Source organism: Homarus americanus, unplaced genomic scaffold (genome assembly GCF_018991925.1).
Source record: "Homarus americanus isolate GMGI-L3 unplaced genomic scaffold, GMGI_Hamer_2.0 scaffold20465, whole genome shotgun sequence".
Lineage (NCBI taxonomy): Eukaryota > Metazoa > Arthropoda > Malacostraca > Decapoda > Nephropidae > Homarus > Homarus americanus.
This window is the reverse complement of record NW_024756914.1, coordinates 2,441,236-2,468,858: the sequence shown is the minus strand read 5'-3', so window position 1 is coordinate 2,468,858 and position 27,623 is coordinate 2,441,236. Positions and strand designations below refer to the sequence as shown.

The following is a 27,623-nucleotide window of genomic DNA, read 5'->3' as shown; positions in this document are numbered from 1 at the left end:
TATCTGTGACTCAGGAAGCGGGTCGGTCGGTGAGTCCCTGAACTGCTTTCACAATCAACACCAACACCATCATCACTACCACCAAGCCGACAGTGAGAACAGTGCTGTGTGGTGCAGTGACCAAGGGTATTTGCTGTGAGGTGTGACAGTGAGGGGGCCCGAAGCAGTGAGGAGAATGAGGGTGGCGGTGATATTGCCGCTGGTGTTAGTGGTAATCCTCCTACACGCAGAGACAACAGAGGTAAGTAAGGAGAAAGACGCGGAATAAGAAACTCAACTGGTCTCTCTCACAGCAGATTCGGTCTCGTAATGTGACAGTAAAAAACAAGTGAAATATTTAAGTGTAAGTGTTGAAGGCGGTACTGGTCAGGGCAGGTCCAGTGCCAGCAATGCCACCACCCTAATCTACCCGAACGTAACCTTCCCTGACCAATTTTAACCCTAAATTAACCTGATTTTACCTTAAACTAACATCATTTTACCCCAAACTGTTATTATCCAGATTCAAAAAGTTTAGTATATATTCTCCGTAAATGACTGTAAGAATACACCCAACTATTTAACTTTAAACTAAAGAATAAAATAATCTCCATAAATAAGACTCTTATGTTACCTAGATACATTCGCTTACCATTAGTTAGGAAGAATTCTATACGTTAGGTTTGTTTTTTAATTGGTGCTAAGTGAACAGGTTTAGTTAATATAAAGTCTCAATGCAATTTTAAAGCTGTGTTTTTAGATATCATTTACCTTTTTTTTTAATTCACCTATCATTGGATAGTGAATCAGCCTACCTGGTACCGTCAGCTGCCAATGGACGCCTGTTGTCTATAGATAAGTACGACAGCTGGGTACCAGTTTTTGAGAGTTTTATGGACTGGCGACAAGTGCGTCCTCTCTCATGGGTGTTCACAGAGCTAAGATAAGCAGTGGGAATTCGTATATTCCAGAAAAACGGCAAATCGTCAAATGTTAGAAAACTACCACAATACAAGACCGTTAATTGATACTTATTGTTTTTTCCTGGGATGATAAGAACCAAAGTTAACCAAACCTCAAAGATTTCTATTAGGTTTTATTTGGTTGGGGTGTGCTGTTTCCTATAAGAAAAATTAATAAATTATAAGAAAAAAGTTTGGTAATCTTGTTCGTGTTAGTTTTCAACACTGCACACTCTTGATATATAGACGGAACAATAATAATATAACTAACACACCTCTGCCACCTGTCTGTATCATCTGTGTAACTGGGTGGCCTTTTTTTTCCATGCATAGAGTGAGAATAACCATATATTTCAGAAGACTTCATTTCACCCTTCATAGCGTCAGTAATTTGCGTACTTTCGTTCCAACAATCCTCCAGGTATCCCAACCCCTCTAATGTATTTACAAAAACATAGGTCTGTACTGTTGAATTACTTGGACATAACTGTATTATTCACCACGTACAGAAAACGGAGTACTGTGCACATATCGATGTCCTGTACGTGAAATTTCCTCAAATAACTGTCAACACCAACATCAAGGGACTTTATAAACACGACGTAAATCCCATTCTTTGAGTCGATTCTGTCTTCTCCGTATAACATAAATCCGATGCGATTATTTTTGTATCTGTACCTGTAACTGTCTGTGTTTGTGCTTTTGTACCTGTATCTGTACCTGTAACTGTCTGTGTTTGTGCTTTTGTACCTGTATCTGTACCTGTATATGTACCTGTATCATTGTACCTGAACTAACAAAATGAACGTCAGATACAGATGGGAGGTGAAAAGTCTGATACCCTTTGTTTACATTTAAGGGAGATGTGAAGGTGGACTCTGGAAGCTGTCAGGAGCCTGGTTCTCACACGACTGACAGCTGCCGTGACGGAGGTAAGAGAGTGAGAGACCCTTCCGGGGCACGTGTGGCCTCTCCTGGTTTACGAACATAAAATAACAGAGACTTGCCATTTTCTCTTCATCGTGTCTCTTGTCTTCTCTGAGATATTATTATATGTATAGTAATGTTATGGTAATGTTTAAGACCTAAGGGGCATGGCTATAAATGTTATGGTAATGTTTAAGACCTCAGGGGCATGGCTATAAATGTTATGGTAATGTATAAGACCTAAAGGGGCATTGCTATAAATGTTATGGTAATGTGTAAGAAAGTTTGTTGTGGGAATATTTATGATTAAACACAAGACGGGATTTAAAGCCACATTTTTTTTACTTGAATTGGGTCATAAATATGCAAAAACATCCGGGTTATGAATTTTTTAATGTGTTCGTATCCCCTGAAACAGATGACGGAGGCGAGGTATCGGACGAAAGGAAACAGGAGACAGGAGACAGAAAAGGAGAGGAAGTGAGAAAGAGAAGAGATGGCAAAGTAGGAAAAGAGAACAATGTTGATGACTACGAGAGAGACGATTGGAAGGTGGAGAAACATCACGGTAAATATAGGAAGAAGCACTGGGAAGAGAGTGAACTTAATACACAGAGGAAGAAATACGAACACAGGGATAATGATGATGATGATGATGATGATGATGATGATGATGATGATGATGATGATGATGATGATGGAAAAAGGAAAAAATACAAGGGAAAATATCACAAAGAATGGAAAGGAAAAAAGAAGGAGAGTCCGGGTCATAATTCACAAGGAAAGAAAAACAAGGAAAAGAAAGGAAATAAACAAGAGGGAGGAAAGAGATATAAGAGCATAGGTAAGCGAGGAAAGAATGATAAAGACGAGAGAGAAGTACGTGATAAACACAAGATAGAGGAAGGAAAAGAGAATAAGGGTAGATCCGAGGAGAAACAGCACGAAAGAGACAAGACACACTACAAGGAAGATAATAAGAAGAAATATGAAGAAAAACACAATAAAGATTACAAGAAGAATAATAGTGAAGATAATAACAACAACAAACATCAGAAAGACGAAAAGAAGAAGACAAATGAAAATAATAAAAGAGACAAAGAAAATAATAAGAACAAGAAGAATAAAGTAGAATATGAGCATAATGAAAAACACCAGAAAGACAAGAGGAATGAGAAGGACCATAAAAACAGCGACAAACACCAAAAAGAAGACATAGAGAAGAACAAAATTTATGAAAAGAAACGAAAAGAAGAACAGCTTGGGAAAGATCTTGACCATAATAAAAAAAATAAGAGGGAAGAAGGAAAGGAAAATAAATATAACAAAGTACAAAACGGCAAAATAACAAAAGAATCAAAGAAGAACAAGCACGTCAAAGAAAACGAAGGTATAAAATTCACAGAGAATGGATCAGACGGCATTGAAGGGGTGACTGAGGAGAACAAGGGAGGTGACTCAAATGGCCCCACAGCCGGAGAAAGTGAAATGGAAGTGGATAAAGAAATCCGTGGTAAAAGGAAGAGTGAAGAGGAGAAGAGTTCAAGTGATGAGGTAGTGAGTAGAGAGGCGGAGGGCGGTGAGAATGAAGAACTTCTTGCCTCAGGAATACAGGATGAGAAAGGAAGTTCTTCAGATCCTGCAGATGATGTTAACGACCCCCAAGCCGCTGCCATGGAGAGTAAAGACACATGTGGAGATCCTAGCGAAGGAATAGTTCGTGATTATGACTTTATAGGGACTGGAGGCCTTGTGAAGCGTAATAACAAAGTCATCATCGGTGAAGCAGAGTTTATCGACCTTGAAGTTGACTACTCAGAGCGGCTGGAGGACGGCGAGTTAGATGGGAGAGAGTCAGGAGGCCAGGCTGGGGAAGAAGTAACGGAGCCAGACGGTGTTACCTATGGGTCAGAGGTTCCTGGAGGTGAAGGAGACCATCAAGAAACAGGAGGTGAAGATGTAAATAAAGAAGCAGAAGGGAATATAAATGACGGAGAAATCCAGCAAAATACCGAAGGAGAAGCCAAGTCTGACTCTGAAGAAGGACAGACAAGTGAGGAACGAGAACAAGATAAAGTGGAGGACAAAGTGGAAGCCCCAGAAGGACAGGAGGGCGCTGACAATGGAAACTCTCTGACACAGGAAACATCTGAGACCAAATAGACCACAGGCTGGATGTTCTGAGTTTCGTACAATAGAATATGTCCTAGAAATTAGAGACGTGACCACACACTTGATTGCCTCACCTGAACGACTTACCGTAAAGCCACCGGGCTAAATGAAGTCAACATTCCGCACGTCTCTACACCATAACAAGGTCGATTGTTTTTACCTTCGGTTACTAGAAAAAAAAATAGCGTACAAAAGTTTGAAAATCTGACCCTGGGAGGTTCTGTTGATGGTGCAGTGAAGGAGGACGTACAGGGAGGCGATCTATTACGAGGGTTAACTATAATGATGTTGACTCAGCTGATAAATAGACAGGTATATGAAGAATATCTAAGCAGATGGAAGGACCCAAAGTCGAAGATTTACACAAGTGAAAAGTTCCAAAGTCAGAGTCCTGATTCTCAAATATCCTTATGATAAATATTCATCATAACTTGAAGACTTAATACTCACCTAACTAGTGATTTAAGGAAAGGTTTTAAAGGGTAAACTCTGTCATATCTTTAAAGGCCGCGTGAGGCGAGTGTGTGTGTGTAACAGCGATGCTTCAGAAACCAGAATGAGGGAGGACAGGAGAAAGTTTTAGTGACACCAGTGTGAAAGTTACTTGTGGTGAGGGAAGATGTAACTCCCTATATTAATTTCAGTTTGTTGATAATTTTTGTATTAATAAGTTTACTGAATTTAACGACTAATATATTGGTTTAGGAGTTAAGGAAGAATCTTTGTTGTATGTGATAGTTTAGCTTCTCTTCCTTGCAACACTTAACCTAACGCAGTACTGCCTCTCCCTGCAACACTTACTCTTATACAACACTGTGTGTCTCTAAGTCCCTTCTACTCGAGTTATTATTTTGTGATGAAAACATTATTTATTAATTGTCATAAAAATATTAGGATATAATTGATAATCCTGAGTGCATTATTTAGTTTATACATGCGGGTGCAGGTTCCACACCCACACACACACCCACACACACACCCACACACACACACACTCACACACACACACACACACCCACACACCCACACACACCCACACACACCACACACACACACACACCCACACACACACACACTCACTCACACACACCCACACACACCCACACCCACACACACCCACACCCACACACACCCAACAATTTACTTTGAGAGACAATGTTTTGTTTTTCTGTCTCTTAAACATTACAATAAAAAATACATGTTAAATTATCCCCCTTTTTATGTATTATTTAATTTCTCCTTTATTTACAAGTCGGGAAAATAAAACAATAAAAATATAACCTGATTTTCCTTTAATTTCCTTTTAGTGTATTGGATATTATTGAGGTTAATCACAATACTCCGCGCTATTATAATTAGTTAAGTGTTTTTTCTTTATCAACGTAAGTCAAAGATAGAAATCGTATACTTAAATTAATTATTTTATATATGTATTTCACGTAAGGCAAAAATTTCATTATATATTTTTTTAGGTAGATGGAAAAAAATATTTTGTTAGTTTATATATTTTTTTTAAGGTTAATGTAACATGGTTAAGTATATGTTTATGTTAAAAATAAGATCTACTTCTTAAAGTATACTTATTTATACAAAAAACACAAAAGAAACAAATCCTGAATCTATTTCATTTGTAATAGACATACCTGTATGTACTCAGGTGTATCCAAGGTGATTACATGTACTCAGGTGTACACAAGCTGATTACATGTACTTAGGTTATGTACACAAGCTGAGTGCTTACAAACAATTCTAAAAAGACGTGATTAAGCACGCACACACACACACACACACACACACACACACACACACACACACACACACACACACACACACACACTAGAAAAGTCCTAGACATTCAGAAACTCACACAACACATAAACACACTTCAGAACTGTCACATAAGACATGACGCATACTGATTGGTCCTTTCCTACCTTGAAGTCTACTGATGTGCGGGCATGCAGTGCGCTGATTGGTGCTTGCCTACCCACTACGAGGTTAAGTTTACTTTAAGGATACCTTAGGCTAGTTCACACTGGTGAGAACGTAGAGGGGCGTGACGTCATCGATTACAAAAAACCATCACGTTCGCGTTAATGTGGAAGAGAAAGCCTATTGGTGGCCACACTTCGGTCCCTGGTAAGTCCCTCTCAAGTTGTTGATCGGGACGCCCACGGCGACGAAATGTTTCTGGCAGAGGGCGATCTGGAACGAGGACCAAACGTTAGTAAATAAACTTAGATATTAGGCTTAAACTGATCATTTGTTGTCATAGTTAATGGAAGAGGTAAGGAGGAGTAGGAGTGGCAGTAGGGGGGGGGGTCTGGATGTGAGAACCGTAATCAACCCTCAAATACAATAATGAATTCAAGGTTAAAGGTAATCTTGCTTCACTCTGATTCGTTTACTCAAAGTTTGAATCACATCCATATTGTTACAGTTAGATTCATATTCTCAAAAAAAAAACCCGATTCTGAATCACACGAACGAATTTACAGCAGGACTTACATTCGCTCTGCTTAACGTTGATTTTCTTGAGAAGATCCAAGCAAACATCACTTTATGAGTTCCTTGGAAGTTGTAGCAGGTGAACAAACAGGCGTAGGTGACGAAGTCCGTCCCCAGAACTACCATCTCCGCTTCGATGTCTGCAACGTGAGGGTAAGTGGTGGTAATAGGTGAGGGTGATGGTGGTAACAAAGGTCACTAGTTCTAAAAGGTCGCTACAAAAACTACCGTGAAAAGTAGGATGTGATGAATTTCACAATGAACACTACGACTCCTACTGTCAATCCACACAAAAGAGTTTTTTTTTTTCCAGAGCTATTGTCGTACTGTACAAGAGACCCCAATTACATTCGGCGTGTGCATCCTCCTCTCACCTCTCACGTGTGTGGAGTATCGTGCGATGCCGGGAGTTACCGTCACCAGGGTCTTGTTCTGGATTGTTGGGTCCCCGTTCCTCGCCACACCAGTTGACTCGACAAAGAACCCCGAGCCTGGAACATATCAGAAGGTGAAGTAATTGGATCTGGAACGACAAGGTGCTATACGTACTTATAAACGGAGTAACTTATCTGTGTCGACGTAGTTATAGAACACAATAACTCACCCGTGTCGACGTAGTTATAGACACAATAACTCACCCGTGTCGACGTAGTTATAGAACACAATAACTCACCCGTGTCGACGTAGTTATAGAACACAATAACTCACCCGTGTCGACGTAGTTATAGACACAACAACTCACCCGTGTCGACGTAGTTATAGACACAATAACTCACCCGTGTCGACGTAGTTATAGATGGTACAGTTAACGGAGCGCTCTTCATAATTGGGTAGTCCTCCAACTCTGTACCAGCTACCTGCAAACTGAGTAACAAGAGAGAGAGAGAGAGAGGGAGAATTAGATTAGTAAAAATAAAATAATTAGATCTTCAAATTAACAATAAACAGATGGAGATGACGGATGAAATTGAAGCAACGAAGAAGATTGACGAAATTAAAAAAATATATATATAAAGAAACCTTTGTGATGGCTACCTGTGATCTCCATTTGTTTATTTACGCCTGAATGGAGGGTGACCCAAACAGTATCTCCTCCTCCTCCTCCTTCCTACTCCTCCATTACCTCTCCTCCTCCCCAGCTGTTGCCAACATAAAGACCTCAGGCTGGGTTTTCCCGTCTCGTCAAGTGAAAGTACACAAGAATGTACCTACTATAATGTATGCCTCGTCCACGTATTGTTGCGTCATTAATTTGTTTCTATATTTGTTACTCCCATTCCGTTGTTTGTGTTTTTGTTCTTCATTTATTTCAGTTTTTATTCGTTTGGTTGTTATTTCACACAGTAAGAAACAGAGAGAGAATTGTAGAAATGAAACCTAACCAAACCTACTCTAACCTAACCTATAGCCTTCTGTCTCACCTGGGGCAGTATTCCCCACGATTCTTAAACGGGGGTTAAATTTCATGGTCATTAGGGACATAACTTGAAGGAAGGGGAAAAAACTAGTTTATAATAGTCCACCAGGATTAAATATTTCGAATGGCATATGAATCCACGTGTGTTGGTATGGATCAGGTATTGTGTGAAGATTGAAGTGTGTCTTGGGTGAGATATTACCATGATTCACACACTACCATGATTAACACACTACCATGGTTCCCACACTACCATGGTTCCCACTACCATGATGCCAGAAAGTTTAATCCCCATCAGATTACAGCTCAAACCGTGAATCTCCTCTCCCTGTATTTATTATAAGATTATCTCTGTACCTCTTTTATTGTTTTATCTTCTCTTTATTTTATCCCTACGACTCTGCTTCTCCTTCTGCACCTTCGTCAGGATCTTGTAACATCTCTCTACTTGGCACCGCCACAGGATGAATATATTTACCAAGTTTATGTGTAAATAAACTCCCTATCTGATTCAACTCGACCCGACGTATATGGAAGCTGACGTCAGACGAATATAAATATCACCGTCAGGAGGAGGGCTCCCTTGGAACACACATGTGAAGATATTTAGCCAACATTCCACCCCCCCCCCTCCAAGAATGCCCCCATCGTCGGGAGAAAGACGCCCTCTAGAATACTTACTGACGTGGTGTTGAAGTTCTTGGCCAGCTTGACAATGGGGCAGAGACCTTTGACGAGTAGGCCAGTGCTGTTACCCGTGATAGACTGGGACTGAGCCACTGTCCACGTCAACGCCAGTATCGCCACCATCACCTGCCTGTAGAAGGAGGAGCAGGAGTTTACACACACTAAATCAACAGGAGTACTTTAGGACGACTCTCGACTCTGTGTGTGTGTGTGTGTGTGTGTTTAGTACACAGTAAATAACAGCTGCCGAGAAATGAGCTCTTGGTAGACATTAGCCAAGATAATTGACCCTTAAGTAAATGTCATAAATTATCTGTCTTCAGAATCTCATCCAAATAATCCAGCAAAAAGTTGATGATAAACCAGTTGGAACCTTGTGTGTGTGTGTGTGTGTGTGTGTGTGTGATACATGACAACAGACCAACGGGGGAGAGAGAGAGAGAGAGAGAGAGAGAGAGAGAGAGAGAGAGAGAGAGAGAGACAAACACGAAATAAATCCACCACTAACGGTATGAGGTAGGAGAGAGAGAGAGTGTGTGCATTAATCTGGTTGCCTCAATATCAATCCAGGTCTCCAAAAGGTGATAATCTTACGACACTAATCTCTCAACCTTAAAGTTTTAACCGGATTATGAGAGTAAGGTTAGGTTAAGTTAAGCTGTTAACATAGTCTCTAACACTCGTTTAAACACATGATATTGGCTTAAAGTAAAAAGAATTCAAGGTTAATTTCTCCCTCTGTCCCTTACCTGTTAACCATGCCTCGTTATGAGTGAATCGCCTCATTAGCTAGTTGCTATCTATATGCCTACGTATTTACAGAGCGATCTCTTGAAAGGCAACACGGATAATTGATGGAAAGAAACAGACACAGACACAGACACAGACACAGACACAGACACAGACACGATCAAAAACAGCATCATTCTCTCTGACCTCCTTGGGCCGTGGGATAAACAAATGTATTTACAGGTCACACGTCGGTACATCAGAAAATTAAAGTACTAGTGTGGACAGTCGTAAACAATCGCGTGTGTCTAAACTTACCCAGAGAACACGAAGGGGGTTGACATGCTGGAGGTCAACTACGGAGAGAGAGAATCAACACCTCCTTAACTCTTCCGACAGCAAACACGAACTAGCACACTTCTGTCTCTGATCCACATGAACCAAGCCCAATGAGTATGTGGTGGTAAGGTGGGGTAACGTGATAAGTTACCAAGTTATGCATTAAAACGACATATTTTTCCCTCATTCAGAATCTAATATTGACAATTAAAATTTAAGATTCACTTAGATATATAAAAATAACACGTAATATGTAAATACAATGGAACGAGTAAATGAGATGGTTAGGCAGAAACTGTTCGATATTTATGTATGATCTGGCACCTGTTGAGTTGCCAGAGTTATAGTTCGTCTAGCTGTAATAACACAAGGACGAAGTAAAAGGAAAATGTTGCGTTCATGGAGTCTGTTAGGTAACCTGTGAGTTTTTTGTGGTAACAGTGATAACACGTTATTCATATTACTTCGACATTGAGAGATATATTTATAGGTGTGTGTGTGTGTGTGTGAGTGCTTATGCAAGGAGGACTACACACAAAGTTATGCTACAATACACTTAACTATCCCAAGAAAGTTCATTGTTATGTAATGCCATGTATTCTGTAAACAAAATCATGAACGGAATCTGTAAACACAAACATCAAGGGACTCTGAAAATAGACCCCACAAAAAATTTTGATACAAGACCAATATTAAAGACTTGTAGAGATCATGTACATATAAATACAGAAAGATACATATAAAATCGTACACAAGTCGTGTTTTTACAAGTCGTTTCGCACACAAGTCGTTTATGTTTTACGGTATTGAAAATATGAATGAAAACAATGAACTACCTGTAACGTGATCACAACCCTTAACTATGTAAACAACACTGCTGTGATGAGGAACAAGAGGGAGAGTTATGGATGTTTTTTTAATCTAATGTACGAAATGATTCATGACTTGTGTAGGAAACAACGATAATTCCTGTGTAATGAAGGTTGTAGAGTCTCTGGGGGACTGAAGAGGTTGTACAGGGCCCTGGTGACCTATGGAAGTCGAGAATAGGTTTTGGAGAGCCCAGATAAGCTATAGAGGTCCTAGGGAGGCTTTGGAGTGGTCTGGCGAGGCTGGAAGAGAGGCCGGGGGGAGGGTGTGGAGAGGAGGTCTGCTAGTGGCCACACTCGGTACCTTGGTACGTTCCTCTCAGCTGGGCCAGAGGGACGCCAACCTTGAGGAAGTGCTTCTGACAACCAGCGATCTGTGGACGTTAGGTTTGGTTAGGTTAAGTTATACATAATCTACAGGATGTTTAGATAATTCTCTCGATATTTGGGGCTTAGAATCCCTTGAGGAACTTAGACATCCTAAACATGGGTGTGAACTCTACCAGCTTCTACACATAACTGTAGTCATCAGTGCCTCTTCTAAATGATTCCATAGACTAGCAAATGGAGTCGTACTGAACACATCACAAACAGCAGGCCTAAATGTCAATGATGGAGAGGAGACTTGAATTCTGGAGGAGTAACTTCCACAACGGACTGTAAACACTAACAACAAGGGACATTGGAGCTGAGGGTGGGTCCAGGTGCTGTAGTTGCTTCTGGTGCATTGAGATCCCTACATACGTGTGCCTGTAGGTGAGTTAATTATGTTGGTGAAGGAAACATTACCTGTGAGTGAATCTGACAGTCATGTTGGGGCATTGTTTGGATGTGTAATTACGAGAGCTATTTTTGGTTAGCCAGGAGGAGGGAGTATGTGTTATCCGGTGATAAGAACAGGAGTAAAGATATTATACACTGATGGTTCTTGTTCGTAGATACTCTCAAACATTTCCTCTCCTGTTAAACCCCTCACTAACCTCACCACAAGAGAGTTCGAGGTACACACACACACACACACACACACACACACACGAAAACACATCCTGGTAGTGCTAATGAAGTGTGAAAGATTGCTATTGAAAAAAATAATTATAACAACAACCAAAACAAAAATAAAATAAAACATACATCAGCAATAAACAACAACATATAACAAGAACAACAATACCATAAAAGGATATACACATTAACATTGGTCAGGAAAGGTCATAGGTCAAATTGATTTAACTCCTACCTTTTGGCGTTCGAGTTCCAGGGTTCTTGACAGAATCCAGGCCACGAGAGCTTTGTGAGAACCCTGGAAGTTGTAGCAGGTGAAGAGGCAAGCGAAGGTGGTATAATCCGTCCCTAGAACCACCATCTCCGCGTCAAAGGCTGTAAACATAGTGATAGGTGAGTGTGAGGGCGGTAGGTAGTTGTGGTAGGTAGTGATAGGTGGTGGTGGTGGTAGGTAGTAATTGTAGGTGAGGGTAGTAGTAGTAATAGTGGCAGTAGGTGAGGGTAGTAGTAGTAGTACGTAGACAAGATTCAAAGGTCCACTACGACAGAACGACAGCACGGCCAAAGTGATAAGTTGCAGCAACTGTTGCTACAAGTACCAGAGAATCTGAAGAAAAAAATGTAGGGCAGGAGGTGGCGCGCCTCGAACTGGTTAACCACGTTACCGATAAGGGCAAATGGTTTCAGTCTCAATAAACAAGAATTTACATATGTAAATGCTCTAAGGTACGGTAGGCCAGTAGAAGGTTTGCCCTCCCAATACGTGTGTGGCTCTTCCTAAGACGTCGATTACTCCATGGTGTGCAAGAAAGGGGGCTTCATATGCATGAGGCATGACGAAGTAAGGGATCTCACAGCAAATATGTTGAAGGAAATCTGCCGTGATGTCAGGGTAGAACCGACCCTCCTTCCATTGGACGGTGAGATTTTCCAACATAGGACTTCAAACACATCCAACGAAGCCCGTGTTGACGTCAGTGCTCGAGGATTCTGGACGCGGGGACAGCGAACCTTCTTCGACATCAAGATTTTTTATCCCATGGCCGCATGTCACCGTAACTTAGCTCTTGATGCTGCACACAGGAGAAACGAGAACGACAAGATAAGGGAATACGGGGAGAGAATTCAGAACGTGATCTAGGCAGCTTCACTCCTCTAGTGTTCACAATCTCTGTGGATGGGACCAAGTGCAAGATGCTTCTACTCCAGACTCGCGGAGGTGATATCCGAACAGAAGCAGCAGCCCAGAAGTTATGTTACAGCCTGGATGAGATGTCGACTGCCCTTCTCTCTCCTTAGGTCGGCTTTGCTCTGCCCCAGGGGAACGAGAGCATCGGCCCCAAAGCCGCCAACAGTTGCAGATATTGACTTTGAGGCAACAGTCACTGAATGCCGCATAGATCTGCGGCTCAACTAACTCAACACAGCTAGGATAGCTACTTATGTATTAAGATATTTAATATTAAGGTAATAAGGGAGTTATTGGGGGAGGATGGAGACCAATTAAAAAAAGTAGTCGTAGTCGTTGTGGTAGTAAGGAAAGTAGTAGTATTGGTAACAATGGTATAGTAATGGTGGTAACTCTCTCTCTCAAAAAACCCACACCACACCACACCACACCACACCACAACACAACACAACACAACGTCCTCCTTACTTTTGACTCGAATGGAGAATTTGCCCTGGCTTGTTGTAGTCTGGGTGATTGTGTTGCTCTGGACTACTGCTCCATCTCTCCCCTGGCCGTCGGCTATAACATTGTAACCAGATCCTGTAAGTAAAAAATGAATCCATAAGATCCATGTGTATGTTTTGTTACGGTGAGACGGCCATGGGGAGGGCTTAGCTAGGAGGGTCCAGGGGTCCTGTCTTTATCGTGGGATCCCTTGGCTGATATACGTAAGTGAATGGCTGGCTGACATATTTAAATGGATGACTGAGTGACATTCGTACATGATTGACTGGCTGATATACTCGTGGCGTACATAGACGCCTAGCTGACATACATAAATGTTTGACTGGTTGACATACACGAGTGGGTGTACGTGTGTTCAGTAGAAGAGGAATGATCTCTTTGAGAGGTGGCGGTGGAAATAGACCCCAGTCCTATAGACCCCATTCCTTATAGACCCCAGTCCTAATAGACCCCAGTCCTAATAGACCCCAGTCCCAAAGACCCCATTCCTAATAGACCCCATTCCTAATAGACCCCATTCCTTATAGACCCCAGTCCCATAGACCCCAGTCCTAATAGACCCCAGTCCCATAGACCCCAGTCCTAATAGACCCATTCCTAAAGACCCCATTCCTAGACCCCAGTCCTAATAGACCCCAGTCCTAATAGACCCCAGTCCTACAGACCCCAGTCCTAATAGACCCCAATCCTATTAGGCCCTAATTATAATAGACCCCAATCCTTATAGACCCCAGTCCTAATAGATCGTAGTCCTAATAGACCCCTGTACCTAATAGGCCCCAACCAAACCTATCGTAAATTAACCAAATTTTCGTGTACGTAAATTAACCAGTCATTCCTGTAGTACGTAGTTATAGAACACAATAACTCACCCGTGTCGACGTAGTTATAGAACACAACAACTCACCCGTGTCGACGTAATAGAACACAATAACTCACCCGTGTCGACGAGAGACACAATAACTCACCGTGTCGACGTAGTTATAGAACACAACAACTCACCCGTGTCGACGTAGAGAGAACACAAACTCACCCGTGTCGACGTAGTTATAGAACACAATACCACCCGTGCGACGTAGTTATAGAACACAATAACTCACCCGTGTCGACGTAGTTATAGAACACAATAACTCACCCGTGTCGACGTAGTTATAGACAAAATAACTCACCCGTGTCGACGTAGTTATAGACACAATAACTCACCCGTGTCGACGTAGTTAGAGACAATAACTCACCCGTGTCGACGTAAGAGAGACACAATAACTCACCAAGTCGACGTAGTTATAGACATAACTCACCCGTGTCGACGTAGTTATAGACAACAATAACCACCGTGTCGACGTAGTTATAGAACACAATAACTCACCCGTGTCGACGTAGTTATAGAACACAACAACTCACCCGTGTCGACGTAGAGACACAATAACCACCCGTGTCGACGTAGTTAGAACACAATAACTCACCCGTGTCGACGTAGTTAGAGACAATAACTCACCCGTGTCGACGTAGTTATAGAACACAACAACTCACCGTGTCGACGTAGTTATAGACACAACAACTCACCCGTGTCGACGTAGTTATAGACACAATAACACCCGTGTCGACGTAGTTAGAGACAACAACTCACCCGTGTCGACGTAGTTAGAACACAATAACTCACCCGTGTCGACGTAGTTATAGAACACAATAACTCACCCGTGTCGACGTAGTTATAGATGGTACAGTTAACGGCGCTCTTCAACGTTAGGTAGTCCTCCTATTCTGTACCAGTGCCGCAAACTGAGTGACACGAGGAGAGAATTAGAAAAGAAAGAAGAAGAAGAAGAAAAGAAGATCATTTATTCAGAGGACAAGAACAATCACCATGACAACGCTTCCTGCTTATTTCTCTTCTGTTAGCTGTCCTCCCTCCCCCCCTCCTGTCTCCCTCCCCCCCTCCTGTCTCCCCTCTCCTCCTTCTCCTCCCCCCTCCTGTCTCCCTCCCTCCTGTCTCCCCTCCCCCTCCTGTCTCCCCTCTCCCCCTCCTGTCTCCCCTCTCCCCTCCTGTCTCCCCTCCCCCCCCTCCTGTCTCCCCTCTCCCCTCCTGTCCCCTCTCCCCTCCTGTCCCCTCTCCCCTCCTGTCTCCCTCCCCCTCCTGTCTCCCCTCCCCCCTCTGTCTCCCCTCCCCCCCTCCTGTCCCCTCTCCCCTCCTGTCTCCCTCCCCCTCTGTCTCCCCTCTCCCCCTCCCTGTCTCCCCCTCCCCCCTCCTGTCTCCCCCCCCCTCCTGTCTCCCCTCTCCCCTCCTGTCTCCCTCCCCCCTCCTGTCTCCCTCTCCCCCTCCTGTCTCCCCTCCCCTCCCTCCTGTCTCCCCTCCCCTCCTCCTGTCTCCCTCTCCCCTCCTGTCTCCCCTCTCCCTCCCTGCTCCCCTCTCCCCTCCTGTCTCCCCTCTCCCCCTCCTGTCCCCTCCCCTCCTCCTGTCTCCCCTCTCCCCCTCCTGTCTCCCCTCTCCCCCTCCTGTCTCCCCTCTCCCCCCTCCCTGTCTCCCTCTCCCCTCCTGTCTCCCTCCCCTCCCCTCCTGTCTCCCCTCTCCCCTCCTGTCTCCCCTCTCCCCCCCCTCTCTCCCCTCTCCCCTCCTGTCTCCCTCCCCTGTTTCCCCTCCCTGTCTCCTCTCTGTATATCTGTCTTCTCATCTATGTGTGTAACTTTATATGTATGTATTGTTCTGTATGTGTATATGTATATTGTCTACTGTATGTATGCAGGTATGTATGTATATGCATCTATCTTCTATCTATTCATCTAGCCATCTATATATCTATCCATCCTTCCAACAAAATACAAAATGGATAAGAATAACCCCATCACCCTTTTCTATACACACATTGTCCTTCACCACAGGAAATGTATTCACTAAACAGGTAGAATAAAGCAGCTTTATATAGAGGCCCCGTTGTGGCGTCGGCAGCCAGGTGCAGCACAAAGCAACTTTCACCACCTTCCACACCTTCATTGTAACCCCTTCAAGGTGACGTGAGTGTGTGCCTGCGTGCGTGTGTGTGTGTGTGTGTGTGTGTGTGTGTGTGTGTGTGTGTATGTGTATGTGTATGTGTATGTGTGTGTGTGTGTGTGTGTGTGTGTGATTTGTCCCTATATGATTTAGATAAGAACTGTTATTGAGGGTATTGGTGCTTCAATAACCTAAACTAACCTAACCTGTCACATGAAGGTCGAAGTTAAGACATTGATAGCTCATGGCGAGGTAGAATGTGGTAAGAAAAAGCGTACATATGCCAGGTTATTGCTCGCTCACACACACACACACACACACACACCAAACTCTTCCTCGTCAGTAATATGAAACGCCTTTTACCAAGAAATTTTGCAGGGTGTCCTTGCCTCATAAACCTAATTATTTCGAAACTTTTACAGTTTCTTTCCACTTCTCAGAATGTTTTCAGAACGTGTCTCAGTTTCCATGTAACTCGCAGCCTTGAGTCAGTCTCGTTTCTAAGTACTTTTACATTTTTTGTTTTTTGCTGTCAACCCAACGAGCAAGTGAAGTCAGACATACAAAGGACACATAGTTGGAGATTCTAATAGTATAAACTATGCTTCAATAACTAATTAAAGTCTATAAGGGCGTAACAATAGACCATCAATAATTAAAAACTATAAGAGATAGAAATCACTTATGGTACATCAACAATGACTACAGCTTCACTTAATATATAGACAAGAAACACTGGGTCCTGGTAACGTATCTTTATTACACCACAAAAAATGGTATAATCATGAGGTAGTTATGACGTCATATCGTATATATTTTTATACTTTCAGTTCAAACATCGACTGAAGGACGTCAGAAATACTTGGTTACTTTTGAATGATCTCAGACTGCCAACACGATTTTGCCTCGATATTTTTTTGTCAATTATCAGCGAGACTGAAGGCCAGAGGCACATGTAATTATACTCTGTGAAGATAACTTTGGTAAAGGTCGGTGTAAGTTGAGACACCTTTATGATGCTGGCGTCCTGTGGTAATACCCACACTTGTACAACTTAATGAATAAACTTGTAATTTTAATGATAATTCTATATAGAGTTTATGTTCCTGATAATGCATTATACAGATACTTGAACCATTTCCTTACGTATCTGGGATTACCTTCTTATCTACAGAAAGGATCTCAAAGGGTCCTCCCGAGAATGGCAGTCCTTCACATCTGGCTGACGTGGACCAAAGAAAACGGGTTAAATATCCTCAGGGATGAAGACGTAATAAAGACCATGAAGAGACTTGGTGGGGAAGGGAGTAATATCGTGACGAAGGAGTAGGTGGAGTAGGAGAGGGAAGAAGAGAGGGAGGTAGGGTGGGGGGAAGGAAGGAGACAGGAGGAGGTTGGAATGGATGGGGTGGGGGAGGAGAGAAACATCCAATTGCCTGAACTAAACCTCTATGACACACAAAGATGACCGACTCCCACCACAATGTCGTGAAAAGTGCACAGGGTGAGTGGGATGACAGTGATGTCTGAGTGGGGTGAATGTGAGTGGGTGTCTTAGAGGGGTGAAGGTGAGTGGGTTATCTTAGAGGGGTGAAGGTGAGTGGGTTATCTTAGAGGGGTGAAGGTGAGTAGGTTATCTTAGAGGGGTGAAGGTGAGTGGGTGTCTGAAAATGGTGAAGTGATCAGCCCTCACCCCAGGCACCCCTCTTCCCCCAACACACAGACCCAGCGCCTCGCCAAACAGTGCGTTAATGTTTGAAATAAGGCAAACAGAGTATTAGGTTTTATATCTAGAAGTGTAAGTAATAAGAGTGCAGAGGTCATATTGCAATTATATCTTGCGCTAGTCAGGCCGCACCTCGATTATGCTGTTCAGTTCTGGTGCCCTTATTATAGAATGGATATCAATTCATTGGAGTCGGTGCAGCGAAGAATGACGAAAATGGTTCCGGGACTTAGAAACCTTCCATATCAGGATAGGTTAAAGAAACTAAACTTGCATTCCCTAGAAAGACGAAGAGTGCGGGGAGATATAAAAGAAGTATTTAAGTGGGTGAAGGAAATCAATAATCTTATAATATCTGAGCAGGATAGGACTCGTAGCAACGGATTTAAGTTGAATAAGTTTAGGTTTGGAGGAGATAGGAAGAAACTGGTTCACAAATAGGGTGGTGGACGAGTGGAACAGGCTTAGCAACTTTGTAGTAAGTGCTGGGACGCTGGAAAGTTTTAAAAGGAGGCTAGATAGATTCATGGACAATAGAGGGTGGTTGTAACTCCTGACAGGAGCTGCCATGCACAGGCCAACCGGCCTATTGCAGACTCCTCATTTTCTTTTGCTCTTATGTAACATCCCCCCACACAGAACCTCACTCTCCCCTCCCCAGCCACCTCCCCCAAACAGTTAAAAATCAACAAAACATTCACTTAAGCAACTTCCACATCGTTGTAGGAACACTCACCAGACTAGGGATGAAGTGAGGAACATGGTGGTGGTGAGAAGCACGGTACTACTATAAGGTCCTCACTATGTAACCAGCGTCTACTTACTGCCGCCGTCCACCAAGTGATCCTTCCCTACCTTCTCCAGTTACCACACACACAATATAAAACACGCGACAAGAGATCTAAATTTCCTGAGCTGTCTTCACTGTTACCAAAACCATAAGATATTATATTTGTCCATGATGGTAGTTAAATATTCCAACATGAAGAAAATATTAACTTTGAAGAGTTTAGATAAGATATTAATGTTTAATTAGTCTGTTCTCACACGCTGGTGGTTTGTTGCAACTCTGGTTCTATGGAAAATAATTAACCTGTCATACTGCATTGATGATGATAATAATAATAATAATAATAATAATAATAATAATAATAAGACTCGCGGTGATTTACAAGTCTCAGGGTTATTTTTGTGTACAATGCCACTTGTGACGTAATCCACACTTATGTAAGGACGTTCGTGTACTGCACAGAACAATACATATACCTATGTACACAAGTATACCTGTATACATGGAAATAAAGCGACACGCACGCACGCAGTTATACATTAATGAAGAAGCATGCACACGTATTCGCCACACACACACACACACTCTAGGGGAGCTACTCGCCCTATGAAAGACGAATGGTTCACTTTCTCCTCATCTCTTCACGTCTGGCCACCTGGCTGTCTTCTTCAGCTTTATCCTTCCTCTCTACTATCCTGACCACAACACACGTCCTCATCTATCATGTTGACTCTTGTCTATCCTGTAAGTTTAATTTAGTTGAACTATATTACCATTGACTTACTTCATTCATTTCTTATCTTATCTCTGGACCTCATGCATCTTAATTTGCACTCCCTCGAGAGACGTAGAGTGAGGGGCGACATGATAGAGGTGTATAAATGGAAGTCAGGGATAAACAAAGGGGACATTACAAAGGTACTCAAACTATCCAACCAGGAGCGAACTCGTAACGATTAAATTAGACAAATTTTGATTTAGGCGCGAAATAGGTAAACATTGGTTTGGAAATAGAGTAGTGGACGAGTGGAACAAGTTACCAAATATCGTCTTTAACTCGAATACGCTGGATAGCTACAAACATGGGTTGGGTGGATGTATGGGCATTAGGGTTTGGGTGTAAATGGGACTGCTTTTGTCAATCAAGTGACCCACTTTCCGATTCCACCATATGTAACGAATCATATCTGTTCATTGTATATTTTCAGCCTTCGGGCTGCCATGTTATCTTAATAAACCGTTAATTATTAAATTATCATCATTACATGCACACACACCTGAAGGTAAGTCAGTTCACATGGCGATTAGCCCTACGATCTTAGCTTGTTTCCACCTGATGATTAAACACAGTTTCATTACCTGCGAGGGGTTAGATTAGGTTATGGGGTAGGAGTAAAGGGAGGTGGGGAGGAGAGAGGATAGGTGGGAAGGGGTAGGTGAGGGATGTGGGAAGGGACAGGTAGGCAGGAAAGGGTAGGAAGGGACAAGTGAGGATGGGACGAGTGGTTAAAGTTTTCTCACAGATTAAAAACAAATCACTAAAACTAAACCTATTTTCATGATGACTTGCAGACGATCTACAAGTTAAGAAATTCTAACCTCTACTTCGCGATTGAATATTTATGGGCTGGCCACCTGACAATGTCCTGTTTATTAAAGTTTTTCTTTTTCTTCTTTTAAGTTTTCTATCCTTTCATTTCTTTTACTTTTATATTACTTTAGTCTGAGTTTAACAAGTATCATATGACGTTCTCTTTCTCTCTCCCTCTGTGGGCTACTGAAGGAAATATTTCTACAGTAACTTTTCAGGCTTTGTCTTTTAGTTTTCAACAGGTTCCTTCGTCTTTGATTAGGTTTTGAAGGGTATTATTTGACTTCCTAACCTTGATGGATGTTATTTACTAGCAAACAGAGTAAATATGCAGTTTTTAATAGTGACGAAGTTACCAAGACCCAGGTCAGACTAAGGACTCTGTGAGCAAGTATTTCAGAGACTTTCAAATGTAATTTCCGTATTTCTCATTCGTCTGTTGTATGGCGAGTCACCTCATGATGAATATTGTTCACACATGCACACAAAATAATCCACAATAAACATGGAAGCATAAAAACGAAATTAAGGAACATGTTCAACAGGCGCTGATTTTTAGTATAGTTTACCATAAAAACTAATGTTAGATTCTTTTTTTGTTAAAATAGGTTTTCTACAATGATCTTTAGCAGAAACTAAAATATTTACACCACTTACGTGCTCTTTATTGAATTACTTCAAGTTATTTTTATTATTATACAAGATGAGGAAGACATAGTCCCAGATCTTCCCATTTTTATATTCTTATATTATAACGAAGGAAAACAGTGCTATAAAATCTGTAAACAAAGTGTAAAATGAGAAGCGAGTGAATCCTGTTATCAGACCAGTGAGAATAATATATCGGAAGAGAATGAGGAAGCTTTGGTGGGTCTCTTGAGTGCTCGGAGGGGAAGATCCCAACATCTGGCATCAGTCCCCACGATCGATAGGTAGACGCGCTAGCGAGTTCTCCACCAGTATAGAGTCTATACTGTAGACAATGTGGGTTTCCTGGGCAGCCTTTACCTCTTCTACTGTTAAAAATAAATAAAAACATAACAGCATTTGCTCTCTAGGGCTGTTGATACTCTCAAAATAACTCTTTCTGGAAAAATTATATCTGTGGTTTTATTAGCCGCATTGTTATATGTGGACCACCTAAATCATTCTTGGGTTAATGAAAGACAACCCAACCACCAGTGAGCCAGTGCCTGCCCAGTACTTGCCAACAGTGCGTAACAGAGACGTGACCGATCGCCCGGGCGGCTAACGAACAGTGGGGAAGAGGATAAAAGTAAAGACAGAAGAAGAACCACCCTAGATATGGAAGCAGTAAACCAAATACAGTACTCCAGTTAAGTATGTTTGAGAATGAAAGAAAGGATTATGGATTAGCATTATCCCCATAGTAAAGGAAGTGAACATAAGGTGGTTAATAGGACAGGTAACACGGTAATTAATTAATGAGAACACCTGGCAGTAATATATATCTTCTATAGGTAAATCAATCGCTTTTTATCTTTCTATTCACACTTTATTTACACGTTCGTTTCTTCTCCCGCCTCCTACCGACAACACACCTTAATAACGAACATATGAAGAATTACAAAAGTCTTATTACAAACTTAAGTCTTTACAAGGTGTCTAAATACAAACAACAACAGACACTGAATGAATAATACATTTGTTGTATAATGCCTCGACCATCAACAAGTAAAATAAAAATAAAACATAGATAATACAATATAATAATGCCCTAATCTATAACACAATGCCCAAATTTGAAATAAAATGCAAGAGTTGTCAAGGCATTTTATTCATTAGATCAATTTTTAATAATAACCCTTTGCCACCTGATCCACAGAAGGGAGTAGGGGAGGGAAGGGAAGGGCAAGGGTGAGGGGTAGAGGAGGGGAGGGAGGGGAGGAGGGGAGGGATACGGGGATTTGTGGGGGTAAGTAGGGAAAGGGTATAGGGGGTAAGCGTTTGATATTCATTTTATCTCCGACAGTGAAAAACCACTGTAGTTAGTAATGACGAGGGAGAGACGAAGAGGTCAGGTCAAGTCAGGTCAGGTGTCATCAATCACACTTGTATGGTTTACCTGTGGGTTCCTGTGACCCTGACAAATTGACACTTGACGAGGTCGCTGCTTCATACCACCAGTCCACACAGCCTGTAGTGTAGAGACGGATAATGTAAAGGTTTAGTGTTATGATGCCTTACTACCCTAGCAACCACTCTGTTTGTCTGAGCTGCCGTGGTTGCTAGGGATGGAACAGATGTGGGAAGAGTTAGGTCTAGAAGTGAATTATTGTATCACAGTTGTACGTTTGGTTTATTTCTACGACAGAACACATCTAGGAAGCCAACTACAATGACTACATGATAGTGAGTGAGTGTTATTCTTGGTTGTGTCAAAACCGGAAAGAGCTTGTGTAAGATTGAAAAAACTATTGCACATTTGCATTTGACACGGATACCAAGCAAAGGTGCTCAGCATTCCCTCGGGTGATGTAGGTCCACACAACTCAACTACTAATATGATCATCAAAAGTGGGGTAAAACTTGTCTTCTACAACATTAGCGCTGCGGTCCTCACTAACACCTATGGTGCCGTAACTCATGATGTCAGAGATGTGGTTGGTGAGGATGGAGAAGAAGAGAGCAGCGTCTTCGTGTCTGATCTTGTTATCGTAATATTCCACGTTGACGCTGAACCTGTCCCTGAAGGTCTGGAAGACGAGAGTAAACGGGTGTCCGGTGTAGCAGTCAGACACACATCTCAGCACGTTGGTGATTTCCACAGGGCCGTCGCCATACTTACCAGGGAGGAGGTCCCGTAGGTCCCCCATGTTGGTGGTGACAAAGTGATTATCAGTTAAGTTTCTCTGGCCAAAGAAAGTCAGCCAGTAGTTACACGGGACCACCAATGTACAGGAAGCAAACCGGGTTGGTTTTTGATCGGGGTTTTATTGACGTATATGTTACGGTAAACATCGGCGTGATATTCTTTCGCTATCGACCAAAAGTTTACTTTACTGCTGCCGTCAGTGTTGTTTACGGTAACTTCCTGCTCTTCTACCGAGACGTGACACCCAGTGGCTTCCTGGTACTCAATCGGGAAGAAGCGGCGCATGTTCACGCAATTCATTATTCGAATTTTTCCTTGTTTAATTTCAACGTCGGAGAGCCGCTGAGCCAACTGGAAATAAGCAAGTCTGGCTACAGTCACGACGCAGGAGTGGACGGTGATGCCTTGATCCCTACAACACTGTCTGAGGCGAAGTGTGGCCTCCTCGGTGAACTCTTCGTGGAAAACTTTACTGATGGAGGATTTGGTCTTGGGCTGTGGGATGGCGCCATTGAAATATACGAGACTGTTGGCGTCACCAAATGGAGTGTTCAAGACCTTGTAGATGGAGAATTTAATGGCATGAAACCAGTCTGTGACGGTGATCAACTTATCGCAGGTGAAGGAAACACATGCACGAGGAGTTGGCTGGTAAACCTGACCCATCATGCTGGCGTTGAGGACCTTGAGCGTCTCCCGGCAGATGACCATGTTAGTGTAGGCGTCGGTGATGGTGTGGTGGACTGCGAAGATCAAGACGGCCTCGTGACGCCCCGACTTCGACTGTGGGAGGGGACAAACTTGCCCTCCACAGTGGTCCTCGATCCATTATATAAGGAGTATGCATCAGCTTGTAGTAGACCTTGATGGGGTCGCCGTGCTCAACGCTGAAGGGGATCTTGAGGTGAGTTACCCGGCAGAACCAAGGCCACAACCAGCGGATCTTGACACACATCTGCAGGAACTCCGTCCTCCTGTTGGGGGGTATTAGCGAGCTCTGATGGTCGTCTGCAGGTATTGTAAATATGAGCATGAACACAACACCACACAGACACACACCCCCAACACACACACACACACACCCCAACACCACACACACCCCCCAACACCACACACCCCCCTTCCACTTACTGTGCCACGGTCGTTACTGCTTCCATCATGGTCTGGACCGGGATAGGCTGGGTAGAGGAGAGCTTCAGCGCCTGGACAGTATTCATGGATCCATAATGACCCCCGATAGATAACAGGAACTCCAGGATACCCAGTGGTCGGACATACTCCTTCGGCTCCAGTACACTCCCCGTGGGTAGTGGTGACGGCTGGGTGCAGAAGCGGACTCGATCTGTCGTACCGTCGGAGTCGAATCCAGTGTTGGATCCGTTTTGGTACCGGAGGGGATGTATGACTCGGACCCATATATGGTACCTGGGTGAGAGATAGGGGAGGTTAGTGACGTCACGAGGTACTCTAAGGTCGATACACGGTGAGGGGAAGTAAGTTAGTGAGGTCACGGGGACTTGATGATACTGTAGTAGTAATTTATATAATTAACAACGGTAATGATTACAGTAATAACAAAACTGATACAATTTTAATAATTATTGAGAATTATGATAAGGTTAAGAAGTAAAGAACATCATTAAGGGCAACAACAGCAATAATAATAACAATAATCACAATGCATCTGCCACTTGTGTATTCTTAGTTACCTGTTCATTATAATGAGTTACCGTCACTCAACTCTCACCTTTCCATTATAATGAGTTACCGTCACTCAACACTCACCTTTCCTCTCCAGTTCCTCCACCAACTGTGTGAACTCCTTGAGCCTCGGGACGTGTTTACTCTGATGCTGCGAGATCAACTTGAGGAATTTGACGATTATCTGGGAAACAAGAGTACGGGTGAATACTTAACTCAGTAACTCGCTATCTAACTCACCGTGTACCTCACCTACTATGTAACTCACTAACTAACACTCGTATGACACTAACCGATACAAGAACAATCAGTAATTTTTGGTTTTGTTTTACTAAATATTCAGAATAGTAACAGTGGCTATCTGGCGCTATCGTTTAGGCCAGCCTGTGTTGAGGCGTCACCAGCTACTTGGGTAATGGCGTGTACTGGGTAATGGCGTGTAGTGTTGCTGTGTGACCTTATATCAAGCTCTCCCATGACCTTCAGGGCTGACAAGATACTACTCCTGTCTTGTCTCAACTCTGAAGGCTTCCTTAAACACGATAATCACATAAGACGTCTTGGAGATATTTGGTCAAGGTTAAGTACAGGTAGAAGTCAATTCATTCTTCCGGTGCCGTGTCTACCTGCACGTTACATATGGAGAGGAGCCCGTAAACTTCTTCCTTCCTTCTTCCTCTTTTTTCTTTCGTTTAATAGGCCCAAGGTCTAATAGGTTCCCTTTAAAATAGACCCTTGATAATGACAAGTCAACAGTATCCTGCCACACACAATGATCAACCCCCAAATGATCAACTTCTAGATCAGAACCTTCCAGTAACAAGGTCGATGGAATAAGAAATAAGTCTCATAATATGATAAAATATACTTCATAACTATTAGGGTTCAAGAGAACAGAGAAATGACGCACGCGAGACCTTGTTACTGGAGGAATGAGAGCGGAGGGAGGGAACACGTACCAAGCTCACCTCCATCCCGCGCTAAGCCTACTGTACACCCTCAGCTCTTAGGCCTTTAAAACACCCATATAAAAGGGGGGGAGAATAGGCTGCCTAGTATCTATACCGACATACTGGGCAGCCAACTAGATAGATTCATGGATGATGAAGTGGTAGTAACTCTCGACAGGAGCTGCCATGCACAGGCCAACCGGCCTATTGCAGACTCCTTATTTTCTTATGTTCTTAAGTTAAAACAAGTGTATCAACTCTTGAGTCTAATGCATTACTTAACTACACTCTTAGTTCAGGAAGTCTATGACGTCTTCTACTTCGCCTTCTTCCGTGTTTCTTCAATTTCTAAGCTGTTTATCCCGTTCTTTCATTCCTCATCTTCTCTCTAATCATCTTTCATTCCATCTTGTTTTTGTTTTGTTCTTTTTTTTCTATATTAAAACAAAATAAAACTCACCACAAGCAAAGGAGCCGAGGATATACAGGTGTACGTTAGTGAGGTAAACTACAAGTGAGGCTACGAGGAGGTCAGGCTGGGTCACGTGGGCGGGGTGGAAGTGGTCAAGGGCTGGGGTGTATATCGCCTCCTGGCTGGCAAACTCCATCCTCACAGGTCAGAGGTCAACCTGAAATAGATGATGATGGTTGTGAGATGTGACCTGACCAAACTAATATAATTTAACAGTCTAAGCTAACTAACTTAGCTGATCTAATTTAACTTAAGCTAATCTGACTTAACCTAACCTAATTCAATTTAACAATCTAAAATGACGGCCTCTGTAGTGTAGCCGTCTGCCTGACTTGTCCACTACTATAACCTTTAAGATAATTACAATTTAAACATAAAAAAACCCATTAGATTTACTACGAATTTTATACAAAATAACACAATAGTTGGTTTGTTGTTGTTTTTTCAGCGTGTAAATAACTACTGTTTTCATCTTACAGATTAATTAATGCCTAAAGCAGGAAATATTTTAAAAGCCTTCACCCACCAAGAGGTAAGAACTGGCTCACATATAGCAGGTAACTGAAAGAGTCTGTTGGGCGTCTCTACCCCCAAGGGTTTGTTTTTTCGGTAATAAAAAGGTCGATAGTGAAGGTATTCTAGTTCTCCCCACTAGACCCCACCTATTAAGATTGTATCCATTTTTGGCACTTAGTAACTATATCAGTTCTCATGTACAGAACCATATACGCAATGTGCTTGAATACTTCTCACGTAAATGTGAATAACAAAGTGTGAGGCCAGACATACTGCCTCACACGCCTGTACTCACGCATTTGTGAATAAGTTACCCTTATGTATAGAACTAAACAAATAATGTAATTGAAATACTGTGTAACATTCAGTGCCATAATATCCTGACACAGGGGTTAATTATTATGACCTGTTGTAAACTCTACTCTGTAACCCTTTTGCGCTACCGCTCACAGGATGAGTGTGGGGTGCACAATGAAGTAGCCTCTGTAAGTGGCAAAATCAATCAAATCAAATCCCGACCCCACCTTAACCTGACCTGCCTGCCTGCCACGTCTTCCCCCACACCTGCTCCGCCCCGCCTCTGCTCCGCCGCCCTCCCTCTTGCCCCGCAACAAAGAACTCCAAGGTAAAGATTTATAAAAAAATCTCACACACATTTCACAATGGTTCATCTCTGTTAATGTCTAGGCAAAGGACTGTCGTGTGGTTGATGGTGTTCAGTGAGGAGCTACCACACAGGTCCCTCACCACATATGACCAATTTATCTA

At 42.6% G+C, this 27,623-nt stretch overlaps 2 protein-coding genes across 2 annotated transcripts; one reads left to right on the top strand and one right to left on the bottom strand.

Moving 5' to 3' along the window:
* The first annotated feature begins 18 nt into the window (after positions 1-18).
* On the top strand, positions 19-5,057 carry LOC121857128 (uncharacterized protein DDB_G0290685-like). The gene is made up of 3 exons (XM_042353015.1): positions 19-241; positions 1,801-1,873; positions 2,287-5,057. Exons 1-3 carry the CDS (start codon positions 176-178, stop codon positions 4,029-4,031), a joined length of 1,884 nt encoding a protein of 627 aa, XP_042208949.1. The 5' UTR covers positions 19-175; the 3' UTR covers positions 4,032-5,057.
* Positions 5,058-5,532: 475 nt separating this feature from the next.
* On the bottom strand, positions 5,533-9,823 carry LOC121857211 (crustacyanin-A1 subunit-like). Its single transcript, XM_042353163.1, has 6 exons — positions 9,700-9,823; positions 8,647-8,782; positions 7,325-7,412; positions 6,923-7,039; positions 6,549-6,688; positions 5,533-6,245 (listed from the first exon to the last, which is right to left on the bottom strand). Exons 1-6 carry the CDS (start codon positions 9,723-9,725, stop codon positions 6,153-6,155), a joined length of 600 nt encoding a protein of 199 aa, XP_042209097.1. The 5' UTR covers positions 9,726-9,823; the 3' UTR covers positions 5,533-6,152.
* Positions 9,824-27,623: the final 17,800 nt, after the last annotated feature.